The sequence below is a fragment of the Meles meles genome, chromosome 1 (assembly GCF_922984935.1).
Source record: "Meles meles chromosome 1, mMelMel3.1 paternal haplotype, whole genome shotgun sequence".
NCBI lineage: Eukaryota > Metazoa > Chordata > Mammalia > Carnivora > Mustelidae > Meles > Meles meles.
Genome location: NC_060066.1, coordinates 199,079,342 through 199,100,009, shown reverse-complemented (window position 1 = coordinate 199,100,009; position 20,668 = coordinate 199,079,342). Strand labels below are relative to the sequence as shown.

The following is a 20,668-nucleotide window of genomic DNA, read 5'->3' as shown; positions in this document are numbered from 1 at the left end:
GTGGCTTATTTAGCCTGGGTTAACAGAGAAAGCAGAGGTGGGGTCAAGTCATGGATGGCAGAAGGCTGAAGGCCATCAATTCCCATACAGGTGGACCAAGCTAGGGATGCCAAAGTCCCCTTTGTGTCAGCACACCCCCCTCCCTAGCCCCTATCACTTAGCATACGAAGTCTCCCATTTATCCAGTATTTTACAAACATTGTCCTTTTTTTTTTTTTTTTAAAGATTTTATTTATTTATTTGACAGAGAGAGATCATAAGTAGGCAGAGAGGCAGACAGAGAGAGTGAGAGGGAAGCAGGCTCACCGCTGAGCAGAGAGCCCGATGTGGGACTCGATCCCAGGACCCTGAGATCATGACCTGAGCCGAAGGCAGCAGCTTAAACCACTGAGCCACCCAGGCGCCCCAAACATTGTCCTTTTTAAGTCCCATCACAACTGTGCTGAAGTGAGTATATTATCTTCATCCGACCAAATGAAACGGAGTCTCAGCGAGGTTTAAAAAATCGATTCTGTCTTTTTTTTTAAAAAGATTTTATTTATTTATTTGAGAGAGAGAGAGTGAGGGAGAGCATGAGAGGGGAGAAGGTCAGAGGGAGAAGCAGACTCTCCAAGGAGCAGGGAGCCTGATGTGGGACTCGATCCCAGGACTCTGGGATCATGACCTGAGCTGAAGGCTCTTAACCAACTGAGCCACCCAAGCACCCCAAAACCGATTCTGTCTTGCAATGGAGTCAGGATAGGAACCTGAGACCACTGACTGCAGAGCCCTTGACCCCAAGCGGATTCCAGCAAGAGCTTCTAGTAGCATCTGGAAGTAGCCCCAGAGATTTCAGATCTCAGAGCCTGAGCGGTCTCTCCCTGGGCTCCCCTCCTTTCTTCATGGCCCCTGCTTCGTGGACAGGTCCGCCTCTCCCATCACATGGAAAGCTATTTGAAGCCAAGGATTGTCTCATGTCTTTGGTGAGGAAGTAGAATCCCAGAATTACACTTCTTAATCTTTGTTCATAAATACTACCACAGAGTTTCCCGTGAAAACACAGTAGCCTCTTCGTTCTCAGGCAACTTGGGAAGACACTGTCAAGGCTTGGACAGCATCTCACAGGGGGCCCATGGCAACATAGTGGCCCAGAACCTTACACTTTCAGGAAATCACTTGAAAACAGAATGAGGAAAGCTGACTGTATTCCTGGTTCTGTCAGGGACCTTCTGTGTGACTTTGGGCAACTCACCTCTGCTTCCCAGGCCTCAGTTTCCCTGTTTATATAAGGAGAGGGCTTAGGATTCTTCTAAGACCCGTTCCCTCTTTCTGTACATATTGGTTGAAGGCCTATGGTGTGCCAGCTTAGTATGGGGGTGGGGATGAGGGAGGATGGGGGTTGGGGTTTCGGGTGGAGATATACAGCAATGAACCACACAGGCCTATAGAGGAGATGGGCCTTGATTCCACAGGACGGGGTTTTTGACCCTTGCGAGCTATCAAACCTGGTGTCAAACCTTGTGACAGGTCTAAACCCCAACCTGCCCCCAAATCTTTCAGATTAACGCAGTCCCACTTTAAAGACACCTACCTCCATCTGCCCTGGGGTATCCCCAAGGTCTTTTCTCCCTTTTATCCCTTGGAGAAGTCTGACCTGGTATAGGTGGCCTGCAGGACGGAGCGTCCCCGTGGTGCCCCACCTGGAATCCCAAAAAAGACCCAGGTCCGGGAGAGGCGCGAGGACACCACGGGGAGGCGCCGCCACTCCAGTGTCCCGACCCTGGCGCCCCCGGGCGGTCCCCAAGGCCCCGGGACCGAGGGGCGAGCTCGGCCTCTCCCCAGGATCACCTGCGCGGAGCGGGGCGGGGCCGGGGGCGGGATCCCCGGCGGGTAGAGCCAGGGCGGCCGCGGTGGCGCCTGAGGGCTGGCAGGCGGCGGCGCAAGGCGGGCGGCTCGCCCGGGCAGGTAAGAGGTCGCGGGACGCCGGGACACCCGAGGCTGCGCGGAGCGTGGGCGTTTCAGCTTGGGCGCTGCTGCTCCAGGTCCACCTGCCGGCCGTGCTTGGTGCAGGAGAGCCCGGGTGTGGGGGATGAGGGCTCTCTGAGTTGCTCCACTTTCCTGGGAGGAAGGGCCTGCGGTGGGCACGCGAGGGCAGCGATCGGAGTCAGTGGGAGGAAAATTGATCGTCTCGCGTGGGTTTTGGAGATGGGGATGGGCCACGCGTAAAGGTGCCCAGAGTGCCGAACACGCTCAGCCTAGCGCGGAGAAGCGCCGGGAGAACTAACCTGCCTTTGGGGGGCTGATATTCCAGTATCCAGTAGGCAGGTCATTCCCCTGTCCTGCCCTCCTCCCCCACCAAGCCTCGGTCTGAGAGCCTGAGACTCCCCGGAAGAAAGGGGAGCTGACCTGGTCAGCAAGGAGGTAGAAGGGACTTGCAACCATTCGGGACCTGTGATTGCTTCATCTGTGAAATGGGCGTCTTGATGGGTGGGCGGTATGCGGAGACCTCTCCGGGAGGAAGATCTGTGATTCTGTGAGATGAAAAGCCACACCAGGGGGAGGAACCCAAGGGCTGGGTCAGATCAGCAAATTGAGTAGACTCATTGGAGCTGCTGCTCCAGAGGAAAGACACAGGGACAGCTACTATTCTGTGGTCCGGATCCCCTGATGGGACAAGGAGATGGGTGTGCTAAATACTAGGTCTCCTCTAGAGGGACCAAGGAAGGAGGAGGATCCAGAAAGCTTCTCGGAGGAGATGGGATTGAGTGGAGCTGGGAAAAAAGCACTGTACTTAAGGAAGGATGGTTTGTCATTAGTCAGCCTAGGCACTGGAATCCTTGCCTTGCCCCTTAGCCTGTGGCTAACTTAACCTTCATTCGTCTATGGCCCCATTTGATGTACTCCCTAAAAGAAACAGTTTCTCTGAAAGGTTAAGTCAGATAATCCGTATAAAGTACTTAGTACAGAGTCTGTATGTAGTAGGCACTCAACAAACATAAACTATTAATTTCCACTAGACCGCAGCTCCTTGGGGGTGGGGACAATGTCTGTTTGGTTCGCCATTATATTCCCAGCACCAGGATGGTGCCTGGCATATAGTAGGTCTCACTACGTATTTGCTGAATGAATGAACAAGTACTCAACAAATAAGTGAATTTAGAGATGGCTAGATGCTAACAGATGGGTATGGATGTAGCTGACGGTGGTCCAGGTGGATGAGACATTGTAAACGTAAGCCCAAAGTAACAGATTGGGGTACTTCTGTCGTATGGGGCAGAAGGCTAACAGGAGCATATCCAGAGCATAGAGGTAAGGAAGGGCACTCAGACTCCTGGGATCCTGAAGCCCAGCAGCCATACAGGGGTAGGGGAAGGAGCTGGAAGTACAGGTAGGTCAGATAGCCTTCGCACATCCCATAAGTGTCCATCTCAAAGTTACAAGGCTAAGGGGAGGATGGGGTTCTGGGTACCTGACGGGAGAGGAATATGACAAGAGAAGTGAGCCCCGGGCCCCCGTTGTGGGGGTGAGGCATTCCTCACCTTGTCCCCCCGTCACCATGCAGGGTCATGGTGAGGTGGCTGAAAGGGGCAGCGTGGTGCAGTCAAGGGAGCCAGCCCCTGGGTATGTGTGATGAGCCAGGCACAAAACGAACCAGGTTAGAGGAAGGTGCTCCATATTTTGAGGAATCTGCTCTAATAGTTTTATGTCAAATAAACCAAATATAGCAAATCCTCGAGGGGGCTCCCGTGCTCCCTATGGTTCACACTATGGACCGTGGCCACTCCAGCCTCAGGCCACAAACAAGCTGTGTCTTTGGGGGTAGAACCATCCTCTAAGCAAAGTGAGGGACCTTTCTCTTTTCTGAAGTCCCAGAAGGGCAGCGTGTTGGGTTTCTTGGTCCCCAGGGTGACCTGGAAGGTGTGAGAAGCAAAGATGTAAGGTGAAGGTGAGGGGTTGGGGGAACATATCCACAGAAGACAGGAGGCCTATCCCTCAAAAAACTCAAGCTCAAAGTGTCTCCTCACAGCACTTGCCATAGTTGCTCATAATGTTGGTTTAATTTGCCATTTGCCCTGGATCCGAAGGGTCTGAAGAGCATTCGCGCCGATCCCGGTCCTACTGCTTCTGGTGCACAGGGTCGTAGTGTGTAAGGGCTACAGGGACCCTGGGCAGTAAGAGAGGGCACTCTCCGTTGAAGGGTGCGGAATCAGGGGTGAGATGTGCTCAGCCGTGGAGCGTTGCTTGGCGAGGGGGAGGAACCCCGAGTCTCCTGATTGCACATGCTCTAGCTATAGAGGGCCCTGAAACTCTCTGGGAATTGACGATGCTGCCACCCTTGCCTTGGTTTTCGGATCTTCCAATAAAATGGGATGAAACGTTAGAAAAAAAGAAAGGGAAAGTGGATTTTAAGTGGCTCAGTGAAACCTTTTAGTTAAAAAAGACGGAAAGTCACATACATTCACTTTGTCTTTTTAAAGATACATGTTTGATCTCAAAGAGAAATCATCAGAATAGGGACCTCTCTAACCTAGGCTGAACTCTTGCTGTCAGGAGCACCTGTGTCCAGATGCATACTCTGCAGGCCTCCCCAGAAAGGCCCCCGAAGGCCGCCTGGAGGCAGTGGCATGTTTAGTTGTCCCTGACAGCCACTAGGCCCCCGCGCACCCTGCCCCCGTCACCTTCCCCACCTGCATCCAGCCAGCTGATGCGGTTGTCAGTCATGGGCATCTTGGCTTCTGGCATCCAGCTCTTTGCTTTGGGATCTGGCAGGAGGGATCCCTCTTTGTTTTCTCTCAAACAAATGCTTTATCAGAATTCTAGATCCTCGGCAGCCAGGAGGAGGCAGGAAGACAGGAATGGGGGAGAGCGATGGGCTGTGGATTCCTGAGCAGGGCTGGGGTGTAGGTAAAGCTGGGGGCTGTGGCCCTGGGGCTGGAACTTGTGTGGTTTGAACCTCCCTGGGGGTGGTGGCTGCAGTCTGGCCTAAGGAAGGAAAAGAGGGTGTGCCAGTCTCTAAGACAGAGCGACTGTTCTTCAGCCAGCGAGAAGGCGGGCTGCGGGGCCTCCTGGCTGGGCGGGCCGCTCCTGGGCTGCGGGGGCCCTCGGCGGGGCTGCGGGGTCCTGTGGTAGCCGCTGGGGGCCTCGAGGAGGCGGAGCAGGGGATGGTAGAGATCTGGCTTCTCAAGGTCAGTGCCAACACGGACCAGCGTGCCCTGGCCCAGGGTGGCCTCGGGCAGAAGTCAGCAGCAAGCCTAGGCCAGGAGCAGGGACCTGGGCCTCTGCTTTGGACTTGTGGGATCTTGTTCAAGCCACAGCATCTCCCTGGGCCTCCGTTTCCTAATAAATTAGAGAGGATACTAGCTACAGCAGCCACAGCACAACTAATGGGTATTAGTTCCCCTTCCCCTTTAGAGAAGCTTGTGTCTTGGGAACCGTTGAGCCAATCTCTCAGGCAAACAGCATCAGAATTTTTAAATTCCTCCGCAATTCACACTTTATTCACTCATTCCACTCGGGGCTAACACCTGCCCCCCCCGGCCTGCGCTGGGGATTCAGACTTCACTCTCTTTGCTGCTGGGTGCCCCGGTTTGCAGCCCCCCCAGTGCGGCACTGTGGGCTGGCTTCGAAGATTCCAGCTATGGCGGCCCCTGGAGTTGGCATGGAGGGAGACAAAGGTTCACTCCTCTTTGCCAAGTGCTCGCTGGTGTGTACACACGCTGCTAAACGCTCCACACGCCTCGTGGCCTGTAACACCCACAGTGTCCCTGGAAGCCAGCAGTGGTATCCCCTAGTTCTGTGCCAAGGCTCAGAGACGGAAGTCACTCACTGTTCGTCACAGACACAGCCAGGGATGTGTTCAGACTTTCCTGGGCCTGAGGCCGCTTTGCCTTCAAGGGCCCCTTCCTCCATAAAAAATATTAAAAATTGTATTTCTGGCTGCAGTGGTATATTAAAACATTTTCTTTAGGGAGCCTGGCTGGCTCAGTCGATTGAGCACCTGACTCACGTTCATGATCAGGTCATGATCTCAGGGTCACCAGACGGAGCCCTTCATGGGGAGCCACGCTCAGCGCGGGCATCTGCTTGACATTCTCCCTCTCCCTCTGCCCCTTCCCTGCTTGTGCTCGCTCGCTCTCCCTCTCAAATAAATAAATAATTCTTTAAAAAAAAAAAACAAAACTATTTTCTTCAACCTAAAGGTTTCTTTTCTGATTTGGAAAAAAATGAAAACATTTTCGTAGGCTCTGGGCAACTTTGTCTCTTGTGCCCAATGACAGCGTGGGCCCAGGAGCTGGCAGGGCTGGGATTCTAGCAGAAGCTCATTGCTGTGGGAGTCCTAGTCTCCTCACTCACTGCTGTTAGTAGCTTAAAAAGAAAGAAAGAAAGAAAAAAGGACTGTTTATCTGAAATCTTAGCACCTAGAGCGCATTAATAGTTCTCTGTGGAAAAGGGAACTTGATTTGTTTATCCTCCCACTCCCTACCTTGCTGTTTTTTGACCTAAACATTTTAAGGGTCAAGACCACTGGATCCTCTTTCTTCAAAGCTCTAGATGTTCCACGTGGGCCATCTCTCTAATCACAGACCCTAAGGAGAACTTGTTTGCCCAGAAGACAAAGAGGATCCATTTATTTTTTTAGAAATAGCTTCAGGTTCCTACGTGGTCCCCTGTATCAGTATCCTTGGCAATAATAATAATGATTAATATTATTAATTAAATAATAAATTATTGTTGTTATTATTAATTTTTTAAAAAAGATTTTATTTATTTATTTGACAGAGATCACAATTAGGCAGAGAAGCAGGCAGAAAGAGAGAGAGGAGGAAGCAGGCTCTTGGCAGAGCAGAGAGACTGATGCGGGGCTCCATCCCAGGACTCTGGGATCATGACCTGAGCCGAAGGCAGAGGCTTTAAACAACTGAGCCACCCAGGCGCCCCTGTTGTTATTATTATTAACATGTTTGCATCCTCTGAGGGTTTTGGGTTGGGCACTATGCTACTCCTTTGGCATGCACTGTCAGTATGAATAATACTGTGATCATCTCCATTTTGCAGATGAAGAAACTGAGGCTTAGAAAGACTGTGAGAGTCACCCAAGTGGCAGTGCCAGGATTGGGACTGGGGTTGGCTAGCTGATTGTCACAGCATAACCTCCATGAAGGGAGGGACCGTCTCCCACCATCCTCCCATCACTTGGCACAATGCTTTGGTACATATAGCTTTCAATGCAGAATGAATGAATGAATGAATGACCCCAGAGCCTGACCTCTTAAAATATCTCCTCTGTCCTGCTCTTTAAGGAAGCTTACTGGCTTCCAGTCCTGGCCCTGCAGCAAAAATTGGCTGCTGCACCCCAAAGGGAGTCTGGGACAGCTCAAAGCTGGTGTGAGGAATTGGACAGGTGGTCGCCCAGGCATTCATTGTCCCATCCACACCCCACCTACCACCCCCACCCCCAGCCTGTGGAGTCCCACTTGGAGAGTCCACCCCCTGCCCAGGCTGCTGCCCCCCTAGGAACTTGAAGGTGCAACCTGATAGTCATACAAGAAGAGTGCCAGCCAGAAGGGGGTGGCCAAGGGTGTCTGTGTGGCTGTCCATGTTTTTCTTCTCTGGTTATGCCTTTGGCCCCTCCCTAGGGTATAGTACCAGAGAGATAGCTGGTATCCCCAGAGGAACTTGAACTCACCTGACACTGTAATTAGACACCTAAGAAATAAAGCTACTGGGGTGCCTGGGTAGTTCAGTCGGTTGACCTTCCCCTCAGGTCATGATCCCAGGGTTCAGGGGGAGAGCCCCGAGTCCGGTTTCCCACTCAGCTGAGAATCTGCTTCTCCCTCTCCTTCCCCTCCTCCAAGATCATGCATGCTCTCGCTCTCTCTCTCTCACTCAAATGAGTGAATAAATCTTTAACAGAATATTTATCAGTTTATTTGAAACAAATTTTCCATCACTTCTGAAAATAGAAAAAACAAAACAATGTCAGTTGCCATCGATAGAAGATAACCAAAACAACTCAGATGTAGCAGATCGGTGTTGTTAAATTCTAGCTAGCTAGACAGTTACCTCCCCACGTCTGAGCCCAAGGCTGACCCTCTCTTTCGTTGAAAGAGATGAGCAAGGGTGCCGCCAACACTGGAGCCAGATTCCAAGTTCCAAGGTCAGGCAGGGACAGCCAGTCAGCTTCTAGATCCTGATCGCACAGTCCTGGCCACTGCATTCTTAAATTTGACAGTTTGGGGCAGCTTTGGGATTCTCCTGCTTTCCTGATTATGGCAGGTGCCATCCATAGCTCCCCAGTCTGGCCAGTTCTGCAGTGTTGTGGAATTCTCCAGCCTTTCTAGTATGATGTATAAACCAGGTGTATAAACCCCTTCATACCTCAACTGCCAAATACTGTTTCTATGGCTTGCATTGAGCCTTGCCTGAAATGCCCACTTCCCTTAGTTCTTGCAATCGCCTGGATTTCTTTCTTTTATTGTCTAAGTGTTTCCTCCAAGAGGATCTTCAGTGTGGGCCTGTGTCTTCGACCTTCTGCAGCTTTATTTGCCTCAGAATATTTTTATTATGGGATCTCATGTTGGAATGACACCTTGGCTGGCTTTAAGATCTTTTCTTTTCAATTCTTAATTACATTATGACTTCTTTTGTTACCGAGGGGTGGAATGGCAGTCTGCTTCTTGTTCTTTGTAAGGGATGTTACTATGTTACTTCTCTCTTTCCCTGCTCTTCCTCTCTGTCTTTCATTGTCTCAATGTCACCCCCGTATCGGTGTGGATTTTTTCCTTATTTCCTTATTTCTACTCTTGGGTAGTCTAGGAGCCCCTTCAATCTGAGTCCATCCGTGTTTGTTTAATTCTGGAACATTTAATCTCCAATGATTCATTCCTTATTTCCTCTCTCCAGCTCTCCAGTTTTATTTTCCTTTCCTTTTGGGATCCCTACTTTCCATCCCTCTTAGCTTTTCTTTCTTTCTTTCTTTCTTTCTTTCTTTCTTTCTTTCTTTCTAAGAATTTATCTATTTATTTGACAGAGAGAAATCATAAAGTAGGCAGAGAGGCAGGCAAAGGCGGGGGAGGGGGGCGGGAAGAGGGGAGGTTCCCCACTGAGCAGAGAGCCAGATGCGGGACTTGATCCCAGGACCCTGAGCCCAACGCAGAGACTTCAACCCACTGAGCCATGCAGGCGCCCTGCCTCTTAGCTTTTTTTTTTTTTTTTTCCTTTGTTACCTCTTTATCTTTTCCTGCTTTGGGGGGACAGTCTTAATCTGGCTTTGCACTAAACTAGTGAATTCTTCAAGTGTATGCATCTTGATATTTACACATCTGTTGTGCCCTTTATTTTCAATGTTCTGTTTTTCATAGCTCACATGTCGGCTTTGTTCTCACCGATGACTTTTTGTTCCTGCATTGCTTTACACTTGTTCGCTCTTCCCTCCTTGGTATGATTATCATGTTTTACTTTAAACTCTTGGTCCCCCTGGTTCAGTAATTCCACCTCAGATAGAATATGTAACTTGGTTTATTGTCTTTCTTTTATAGTAGCTGCATTTTTTTTTTTAAAGATTTTATTTATTTGTTTGAGAGAGTGAGTGGGAGAGAGAGAGAGCAGGGGGAGGGGCAAAGGGAGAGGGGGAAGCAGGCTCCCCTGCTGAGCAGAGAGCCTGATGCAAGGCTCAACCCTAGGACCCCGGGATCAGTTCTGCTCTAACCCAGGTCTCCGTGAGAGGCCTTGAAGATTCCTCAGAAGAGATCAACCTGCTTGAGATTGATAGGGAGGCTTTGGGCAGGTCTCGGAGGACAAGGAAGCCAATATCTCTGGTGCCCACGCTTCAGGCTCTCTGCTAGGGTTTGTGCATTGCTAAGTGACTTTTGTATGCAGAACCCTTCCACAGGCCTGGTTTAATCAGCGAGGCTAAGTGATTGGCATTTACTAGAAGCCGTTCTCATCCCCTAACATCCATGTCCTCTGAGGCAGAGCTGGACCGGGAACAACGGTCTTCTGACTCCCAGCCCAGAGCTCGCTCCTCACCCGCCTTCCTCCGTGGCTGTGGGGGCAGGCTGTGGTGTTTGCTCAAAACCTGAGCCCGGGGACAGAGAGCACAGAAATATTTATTTATGTCACGGCCAACCCTGCCTCCTGGAGGCCCCTAATGGGTCGCTCACAGAGAGGTTCAGTTATATAATCCCCAGTTGACACAGCAGGAAAGAGAAGGAACTACATTATAATTATTCCTTTTTTTCTCAGCACTGGACACATTCTGAAGCTGGATAGCTTGACCTTTTCCTCTTTGCTTCTGCCTTCCTCATCTTACCGACCTGGGATCTCCAGGGGTCTTGGTGGTTCTAGATCATTCTTTGGTTTTGGCCTCGGTTCTGGTGAGACTGGAGATTTGGAGGGATCTTCTGGGAGGTGGGGGGTGGGGAGAGAAGGGAATATATTCAAGGGCTGCTTCCTGCTACACACTACACCAGAGGCTTTATAGTCATGATCTCTCTCTCTTTTTAATGTGAATTTTAGTTAATATACAGTACAATATTGGTGTCTGGAGTAGAATTCAGGGATTCATTGCTTAACATCCAATACCCAATGCTTATCACAAGTGCCTTCCTTAATACCCATCCCCCATTGAGCCCTTCCCCCACCCACTTCCCTCTATCAACCCTCCGTTTGTTTTCTATCTCTGTTCAGAGTCTCTTACAGCTTGTTTCCCTGTCTCCTTTTTTTTCTTTTCTCCCTTCCCCATATGTTCACTTGTCTTCTTTCTTAATTTCCCCATATGAGTGAGATTATAGGTTAACTGTCTTTCTCTGACCTATTTCACTTAACATAATACCCTCTAGCCTCATCCACATCATTGCGAATGGCAAGATTTCATTTTTTCTGATGGCTGAGTAATATTCCATCGCGCACTCGTGCGCACACACACACACACACACACACACACACCATATCTTCTCTATCCATTCATAAGTCGATGGACATCTGGGCTCTACCCAAACAGCAACCCCAGAGGTTGCTGGAGGGAGGTTCCATTTATTACCTTGATTATTCAGAAAGAAATGGAGGTACAGAGAGGTTAAGTAACTTTCCCAAGGGCACCCAGCAGAGCCAGGTCAGCTTGGCTTTGGTGCTTCTAGTTTTCAGATGCCTCACTCTGATCTGTAACAGGGATTCTTGAGAGGGCAGGGGTGCCGGCTTCTCCCTGCGGAGCAAGTTCCTCTGCCACTGAGTCCCAGCCCTTCCCTCACATCTCCTCTCTGCTCTGGCCTTCCCTAGACACTCAACTCCACTGCACTGGGACCCTTACCCTCACCAAATCTTACGCTTCCCTTCCTGAATGTGCTCATCCCCACCCCTGCCTCCCCCCATCTTCCCTCCTGCTGTTCCTCCCAGCTAGAATGTCACTCCTCCCTTCTTCACCTTACAAAATCCCAGTAAAATACAATAACAATAATAATAATGAAGCTCATTCATTGAGCAGGAGCAGAGAATTGTGGTGGTTGACAGCAGGAACTCAGGGTGTTTTGCCTGGGCTCCACCCAGTCCCACCACTTTTGTTGTCTGTGTGTTCTCAGGCAAGTTACTTAACCCCTCTGGACCTCTGTTTCTTCATAGGTAAGATAGAGATGACGATACCCACCTCAATAGGGTTATGGGATGAAAGGAATTAGAAAAATAAAAACTACACGGGGCACCTGGGTGGCTTCAGTCAGTTAAGTGTCTGCCTTCAGCTCCGGTCTGGATCCCAGGGTCCTGAGATCGGGCCCCATATCAGGCTCCCTGCTCAGCCGAGGAAATCTGCTGCTGCTTCTGCCCTTCCCCCACCCCCTCTTTCTCTCTCTCTCTCTCAAATAAATAAAGTCTTTTAAAAAATTAAAATTAAAAAGTATACAGATAAAAACTTGCGAAGTTTTTAGAAAAATGCTTGGCCCATAGGAAGTACTCATTATATGCATGTTCTTAACATCAAACCCTCAAAATGTGGGGCAGACTCCAAGTCAGATTGCCTGGGTTCACATCCCATCTCAGTCGGTCACCTTGGCCAATTATTTACCCTCCATAGGTCTCAGTTTCTATATATAAAAAATTTCAAGGCTAATATGCTTTCCACTTCAGGTGGATGAGATAGTCCAATAAACATAAAGTCCTTAGTAGAGAGCCTGGCACTTAGAAACACATCAGCTATTACTGTATTCCTGGGATTCAGACCCAGGTCACTCTGCCCCCCCCCCCCCACTCAGACTCCACCCCCCACAGCCTGCCCTCCCCTCCTCTGGCACCCTCCTCGCACCCTCTCTCTGAGCTACGCAGCACTCACTGCCCATCTTGTGTCTTTGTGTCTCAGCTGCATCACCATGGCAGCCACATGTGGCGAGAAAGCATGAGCCCCTGATGTGCACGTGACCCTGGCTCAGGATGCAGCCTTTCAGCCTCAATTACTAAAACCCCTGGGGCTCATTCACTTGGCCAGTTTATTTCATTCAGCAATTGGATGTTCATTCCTACAGTGTGCCAAACACTTTTCAAGGCCCTAGAGATTTGGGCCGCTGCCTTCGGCTCGGGTCGTGGTCTCAGGGTCCTGGGATCGAGTCCCGCGTCGGGCTCTCTGCACTGAGGGGAGCCTGCTTCCCTCTCACTCTCTCTGCCTGCCTCTCTGCCTGCTTGTGATCTCTCTCTGTCAAAATTAATAAATAAAAAATCTTTAAAAAAAAAAAATGGACATAGCCCCTGAACTTGTAGACCTCAGTTTGGTATGGGACATGACCATCCGTCCAAGGGAAGATGCTTACTGACCTAGGGGGAGACAGGGACACGGAGATGTGAGAGTGTACAGCACAGGGATTTGAAGTGATTCTTGGGGTAAAGTATCGACATGTCAATAAAGCTCAGCCCATGCAAAGGCCCTGTGGTAGCGATGGGAAGGACTAAAGGGCTGAGCTAGACAGAGAGGAGACTGGAGTGATCTACAGGATTCGGATACTTCACGAAAGACTTGTTGACTGTTGTAAGTTCTAGTTTGGAGCAGACTTGAAATTTTTAGCAATTGCTGTGGCTGCATCACAAAGGATTGTGGGGGCCCAGGGCAGAGGGAGGCTGGGCCTATTGGGAAGTTATGGCAGCATCCAAAGAAGAAAACACAGGCCTGGATCTGAGCAGGGATGGGGATGAGGAGGGAAACAAGAAAGAAAATTTGTAAGAAATGAAGATAATCTGAAAGGCGTGAGCGATGAAGGTGTTGGATGGGTGACAAGCGGCAACTTTTTAAGTTTCTGGCTTTGAAAGCTTCAGGGGTGCTCGTATCATTCCCTGCGATAGGGAACCCCAGAAGAGACCAGCTTCTGTGACCATGAGACTACCAGGGCCCTTGTGAAGCCAGTTGCCTCGCGGGGGAAAGCTGCCACGTTATCACAATGATGGTGACAATAACTAATTGAGTCACTTGACGGTGATTGTAGCAGCTAATCGAGCACAGGATTTGAACCCTGGTCGTCCTGTGCCAGAGCCTCTGTGGTACCATCCTGCACCACCACCTACATGCCTCTTGGCCTCTAAGTGCCTCCCAGGTGCCAAGAATGGTGCCAGCCGGGCCCTGGGCTGTCAGCTCTGCATGAAAAAGACAAGCGCCCTGTTCTCACAGAGCTTTGGGTCTGGGGAGGTGGGTGGGTCACAGACAAGACAGTCTGAGTCAGCAAAGAGCATTAAAGAGGGTAAGTGAGGGGCGCCTGGGTGGCTCAGTGGGTTAAAGCCTCTGCCTTCGGCTCAGGTCATGATCTCAGGGTCCTGGGATCGAGCCCTGCGTGGGGCTCTCTCTGCTCAGCAGGGAGCCTGCTTCCCCCTCTCTCTCTCTGCCTGCCTCTCTCCTACTTGTGATCTCTGTCTGTCAAATAAAATCTTAAAAAAAAAAAAAGGGGTAAGTGAGACAATTCCTGGGGGTGGGGGAAAGGGGAAGCTTGGACAGATAGATGACATTTAAACCAACACAAGAACAAAAGTGCCTAATCACATGGTAGTTTAGAAGTCCGGTGGGTCGTAGGAGCAGGAGTGATAAGCTTCATGAAGTAGCAGTTTGAAGGGGGGTTTTTGGGAAACATTTAACATACATTTCTGATGTATTAGAAGGTTTGGTTTTAAAGTATAAGTAGGAGTTCACCAAGCAGACAGGATCAGGAAGTCACCCCGGAGAGAAGCATAGGTAGGAGCAGAGGCAAGTAACATCATGCGGGGGCGGGGGGGGGTGCGTGTGCGCAACACCTGGGGCTTAGCATTTCGGAAGTCCGTAAGCTCCATGGGGGCCGACCAGGGTTCAAATCCCAGTGCGCTATTAGCTAATACCATCATTGTCAAGGGACTCAGTTAACTATTGTCATCATGGAAGTGTAGTCCATAAGCTCCATGTGGGCTCAGATGCTGAGCCTGTATTGTTTCCTTTTTGTCTCCACCGCCCAGCACCATCTCTCCGACACACAGCACACGATGACTGAATATTTACCGGATGAATGAATGCGTGAACACGTGATTGAGTTAGCAGTGGTAGGAGAGACAGCAAAGAGAGGAGGACAGAGTGTGCATCAGTGTTGGCCAATGTAATGTTAGGTGTGCCACTCGGGTCATTTTAAATGTTCTAGGAGCTGCATTTAAAAAGTAAAAAGAGGGGCGCCTGGGTGGTTCAGTGGGTTAAGCCTCTGCCTTCAGCTCAGGTCATGATCTCAGGGTCCTGGGATCGAGCCCCACATCGGGCTCTCTGCTCCGCAGGGAACCTGCTTCCCCCTCTCTTTCTGCCTGCCTCTCTGCCTACTTGTGATCTCTGTCTGTCAAATAAAATCTTTAAAAAAAAAAAAAGTAAAAAAAGGGGTGCCTGGGTGGCTCAGTCGGTTAAAAAGACTCTTAGTTTCGGCTGAGGTCATGATCTCATGATCTCAGGGTCATGGGATCGAGCCCTGCGTTGGGCTCTGCACCGGGCATGGAGCCTGCTTAAGATTCTCTCTCTCTCTTGCCCTCTCTAAAAGAAAATTTTAAAGAAAGTAAAAAAGAAACAGAGTAAATAACTTTGTAAATAAACAGAGTAAATAAATAAGTAAATAACAGAGTAAATAAACAGAGTAAATAAACTTTGAGAATACATTTTATTGAACCCAGTATATCCCAAATATTCTCAAGTAGGTAATCGGTGTTATGACATTACTAACAAGATATTTCCATTCTGTTATTTTGTGCTCTATCTTTGAGATCCCATGTGTGTTTTACAGGCGCAAGACATCTCAGGGCACAGCCACCACGTTCCCGGGACCTGTGCAGGGACCTGTGGCTCCCACATTGGAAAGCACACGTCTAAATGGTGTCGGGCAGTGAGAAATCTGCTGGGGAGTGGCCACTGAGGGGCCAGGCAGAGGAGAGCAAGGGCAGGTTTGTCGCTCCTGAGGTCTCTCAGGTGACTGTGCCCCTGATGGCTTGTGAGAGTGGACAGGCCTCTTCATCCGCTGCACTGCGGGTGGAGAGTCACACTCGGGGTGGAGGGGTGGAGATGGGACGCTCTCCCCAACGACAAGTCACCCCCTTGTGAACTCCAGAGCCTGAGACCCCCGCCCCGCAAATAGCCACTTCTTGTGTGACTCTGCACCCCTCTTTCCCGAGGCCGTCCGTGGCCCCTGAACCGGGCGGGCTTTGGCTGAGCGCGGCATCTGCTGTAATTCGTGGGTAAACACACGAGGCTCTGGGCAGCTGGGCAAGGAAATGAAGCACCTCCGCGTGTTTAGCAACAGCCCCACCTGGCCCCGCTCCCTCGGGGCCGCCTGGGGACACACAGGCCCACGGAGGCCCACACTCACACTCGCTGTCTGGTCTGTGCTGCTCAGCGCCCCCAGGAGTAGGCGGGGGGGCTTCCAGCTCAGCCTTCCCCGCTTCCTACTCGTTTTTCTCTTCCCTTGGACTTCAGACTCATACTGCCTTGCACTTTCTGCACACCTACGTGTCTCTTCCATGTTCCCTCTGACTCGGGGGCGGGAGTGCTGGATGCTGGGAGGCTCCTGGGTACTGGGAGGTCCCATCCCTGCTTTGGTAGCTCTGTGACTTCGGGTGGGTTCCGGGGCCTCTCTGAGCCTGTTTCCTTGGGTGTAAAGCAGAAAGTGTGCAATGGGGATTAATTGAGGTTGTGCACACAGGGCTGGGCACAGAGGAGGACCCCGACAGAGGCGTCAGGACTGCCGGCTAAGTGTCCATGGTCCCCCAGCCCAGCTCCCTGGGAGCCAGGCCCAGCTCACAACACCCGGGGCCCTGGATTCTCCCAGGCTGTCAGGCTCAGGACAGGGCTCACCCAGCACTGAAGCTGGAGGGTCCAGCATAGACAGGACCCCCTGAGCTCAGCTCTGCAGGTGTGAGGCGTCAGGTTCTAGGACTCTTCAGTGGCATGGCTGATTCTTCAGAGAGGACACTGGGGGCCCCCAGGACGTTGAGGTGGCACCCGGGCCAGGTCAGCCCTGAGAGAAGCAGGAGCAGGGCTGGCTTCCCCACTAGGTCCAGCAGACACAAAACTCTTAAGGCCCCCCCCACAATATTTTAACTTCTTTGGAAATCAGAGGAGAAGAAAACCAACTTTTAGAGAGGAAGAAAATGTTTTCCATTTTTTCCTCACATCACCTCATATTTCTTCACACTTTTTCCTCACAGTTTTTTTCACATCGGAAAAAAAAATAAAATATTTAAAGCCCATGAGAATTTATCATGGGGGGAGCGCAGAAGTCGCAATGCAGCCCTGACCAGTCCTTCATTCACTCAGATGCTTTTGTTGGCCAGGGCACTTTCTGTCAGTTCTTCTTCTTCTTCTTCTTTTTTTTTTTTTTAAAGACTTTATTTATTTGGCAGAGAGGGAGAGAGAGAGAGAGATCACAAGTAGGCAGAGAAGCAGGCAAAGCAGGAGGGGGAAGCAGGCTCTCCGCTGAGCAGAGAGCCCAATGCAGACCTCGGTCCCAGGACCTTGGGATCATGACCTGAGCCGGAGGCAGAGGCTTAACCCACTGAGCTACCCAGGCGCCCCTTTCTGTCAGTTCTTGTTCAAGCCTTACAGTCTGATCCACTGCACACATATCTTGGCTCCCTCTGACGGGGAAAACGAGACTCACGGGAGGTAAATCAGTGGCCCGTGACAGTGAGTTGAGAGGTGACCGAGGTGGGATTTGAGCTGGGGTCCCTCTGAGTCCAGATGCCTTCCTTTATTACAACACACTATTCACAAATTCCTCATTTTATTTAATCTGGCCCTCAGGGCAGTGAGGGTGGCAAAGTCATGCCCATTTTAGAGCTGAGGGAACTGAGGCCTGGATTAGAGGAGGACGTCTCTTGCTCTTGGTGGCTTGCCTAGTCGGTAAGGGAGTCGGGGACTAGCTCTCTCCTCCTAAACGCTCCCTGTGGCCCCCTGCAACCACCCTCACCTGCCCACCCCCGACACGTGTGGCCCCCCTGCCCTTCCTCCCGCCTCCTTTCTTCTGCCCATTTTCCCAGCCTACAGGGGACGCTCAGGTCCACCTCCTGACAAGGTGGGGCCTGGCCCTGCCACCTTAGAGGGTGGGGAGCAAAGAGAGGCAGCGGGCCAAAGACCAGAGGGAAGGTTTAAAAGAAACCATGGGTCCCCCAGACAAATGCCCCTCTGTAGCTCTGTAGCTCTAGGCCTGTTGTGACTGGCCAGGGGCCAGCTCTCACCGCGGCAGCTTAAATGGCTGGGGTGGTTTCCCCACCTCCTGTCCTCTTGGCAGGCCACTGCCTGCCAGGCCCGGGCTTGGGCAGGAAAGGGCAGGGGTGTTCACTCTGGAATGGAGGGTGTGGGAGGCCAGCAAGAGTTGGGAAGGGCGAAGGGCCATGTCCTGAACCAAACTGGGAGGCTGGGTGCGTCACAAGATGGAAGGCGCATGAGATGGAGGTCACTGGGTCCCCGCTGTGTGATTTGCAGGACCAAAGTCCAGACAGAACAAAGGACTTGCCCAAGGTCACACAGCAAGGACGAAGCAGAGGTACTCCTAACTTCAGCCCGGGGTTCTTACCTCCTACACAGGCCTCCTTGTCAGACAGGCCTCCCTGTTTCTGTTGAATAGCTAAGACGGCGAGCTCCACAGATCAGGCAAGAAGGTCACACATTAAAATTACAGAATAAGGGGCGCCTGGGTGGCTCAGTGGATTAAGCCGCTGCCTTCGGCTCAGGTCATGATCTCAGGGTCCTGGGATCGAGCCCCGCATTGGGCTCTCTGCTCCGCGGGGAGCCTGCTTCCTCCTCTCTCTTTGCCTGCCTCTCTGCCTACTTGTGATCTCTAAGTCAGATAAATAAATAAAATCTTAAAAAAAAAAAAAAATAAATAAAAAAATAAAATTACAGAATAAGGACTGCGTTTCTTAGAATTCCACGTACAAGTGCAGATACCTCCAGACAGCATCTACATCCTAAAGACATTCATTACAAACACTTTGAGGTCAGCCAAGTGCTTGGAAAAGGCAGAGGGAGAGACAGAATCAAAAGCGAGACCATTGGAAGGTTGGTTTTAGGGATGAATGCAGTTTACAGGAGTCTAAGAGGAATGGTCTTGGTTCTTAAAGGCAATGATGAACCACCCAAAAAAGCACTGGGGGTCAGGGCACCCAGTTCCAAGCAGGTTTGGGTTTGGTTTTTGCCCTGCACTCCCACTCCCATTTTCCCCCCTAGAAGTTTACAGTTGCCAGGTCCATGGGGTACCAAACTCAGTGTCATCTAGGTGTTCGTGCTCTGATGGACGACAGTTAGAAGCAGCTCAGAAACCCCAGTCTGTGCCTTCTAGAAACATCATGCCGCGCAGCAGGTGGCAGCTGAGCTGAGGGCAGTGTGAGGGCGGGGTGGGGTCTCCCGGATGGCCCACCAGCTCGCTTCCTCTAGGTTTGGTTTGGTTCTTTCTTTTCTTGTCATTGATCTTGTTTCAAATCAACCAACAAGGAGTTCTTGAAACTGTACCAAATTAACTATCAATGAAACAACATCTCTCCATGCCTCCCGGGTGCCTCTCTGGCCCTCAGTTTCCTCCTGTGTAAGGAGAGAGGGCTGTGGACTCTGTAGTTTTCAGACTGGCTTCCACGGAGTCCTGTGACCAAAGGAGTTGCCTCCCAGGACCACCACAGGGGGTGAGGAGGGGTGAATGAGAAATTGGGTGGTGGTGGGGAGGGTGGTTCAAAGGATGGTATTTGGTTCCTTAAGGCTTTGGGGAAGCTTCCTTTTCTATCATAAATTCATTCCCCAGACTTTTCCAGAGAAGAGTAGATCTCCTTTCAGTTAGGACCAACACATCAGAATATCTGCCAGTTTCCCTTTTTCTGGCCTCTGTCATCCCCTGAGTCAGACTGTGACCCTCAGGCTGCTGCAGGGTCCCCCAACCCGGGCTCCCGCCGAGTCCCTGGATCCCCTGTCCTTCCACACCTAGTTTGTTCCTCTGCTTTAGTGGGGCCTGTCCTCCAGGAAAGGTGCCTGGGTCGGGGGGATTTTTTTTTTTTTTTTTTTTGGAGCTTCACAGGCCAGAGAACGTTCTTCTGCCTTTCCACTCAATGTTTAGCTTGGCTTACTGTACACTTCTGGCTGGAAATTATTTTCCCTCAGAACTTTGGAGAGTTGTCTCAGAGCTCCTAGTGCTGCTGCTGACAAATTCTCGTCTCATCTGATTGTGGGTCCTTTTATTTGTATTTGACCCTATTAAAAAAAAAAAAAAAAACAAACCTAGGGAGGTGTATGAGATATTTTCTTTATGCTCAATGTTCTGAAAAGGCATAATGATGAGCCCTACTGTGGGTCGTCCTTAGTGTTCTGGGGACTCAGAGGGTCCTTTCATTCTGGAAGCTCCTGGTCTTTATTGCTGGGAAATTTTCAGGGATTCTTTGATCATTTCCTCTCTTCGATTTTCTCTTTTTTAATCATTTCTGGAATTCTTATGAAGAGGATGTGGGACCTCCAGGAGCAGTCTGTTCTGACCTACTTTTATCTTCTTTGTATCATTTTCTGAGAGATTTTTCTCATCTCCCAACCCTTCTATTAAAGTTTTTGTTTGGTCAGGCTTTTCCTATTTATTTCTTGGCACCCTTTCTTGTTTTCAGAATATTCTTTTCTTACAGCACCCTGATCTTGCTTTATAGATGCGGGGTCTTACCTCTCTGAGAACAAGGACATTTTCTTCTGCCTTTTGTATCGTCTGTTTGTTTTAAATGCCTCCAGCTGTCCATTTGTTTTGTTTGCTGTCTGTTCATCTGTACGAGGCTTTGGTCTCTCGGCCCTTGGTTATCTTCTTGTTTAAGAGTAAGGCACTACAGGGGTACCTGGATGGCTCAGTGGGTAAAAGCCTCTGCCTCCGGCTCAAGTCATGATCCCAGGGTCCTGGGATCAAGCCCTGAATCCAGCTCCCCGCTCAGCGGGGAGCCTGCCTCCCTCTCTCTCTGCCTGCCTCTCTGCCTACTTGTGGTCTCTGTCTGTCAAATAAGTAAATAAATAGGGGCGCCTGGGTGGCTCAGTGGATTAAACCGCTGCCTTCGGCTTGGGTCATGATCTCAGGGTCCTGGGATCGAGCCCCGCATCGGGCTCTCTGCTCTGCAGGGAGCCTGCTTCCTCCTCTCTCTCTCTGCCTGCCTCTCTGCCTACTTGTGATCTCTCTCTCTCTGTCAAATAAATAAATAAAATCTTTAAAAAAAAAAAGTA

General features: G+C 50.5%; 1 protein-coding gene across 3 annotated transcripts in view; it reads left to right on the top strand.

The window, feature by feature from the left end:
• The first annotated feature begins 1,889 nt into the window (after positions 1-1,889).
• LOC123937215 (non-compact myelin associated protein) overlaps positions 1,890-20,668 on the top strand; it is a 38,939-nt gene continuing 20,160 nt past the window's right edge. Inside the window, exons 1-2 of one of the 3 annotated variants that reach the window (XM_045997889.1) lie at positions 1,905-1,944; positions 15,228-15,384. In XM_045997889.1, coding sequence (XP_045853845.1) covers positions 15,314-15,384 — 71 coding nt within the window. In that variant the 5' untranslated portion in view covers positions 1,905-1,944; positions 15,228-15,313. Of the gene's footprint in view, positions 1,945-15,227; positions 15,410-20,668 lie in introns of those variants that run through there. The other 2 variants (XM_045997895.1, XM_045997905.1) reach the window with 2 other exon arrangements.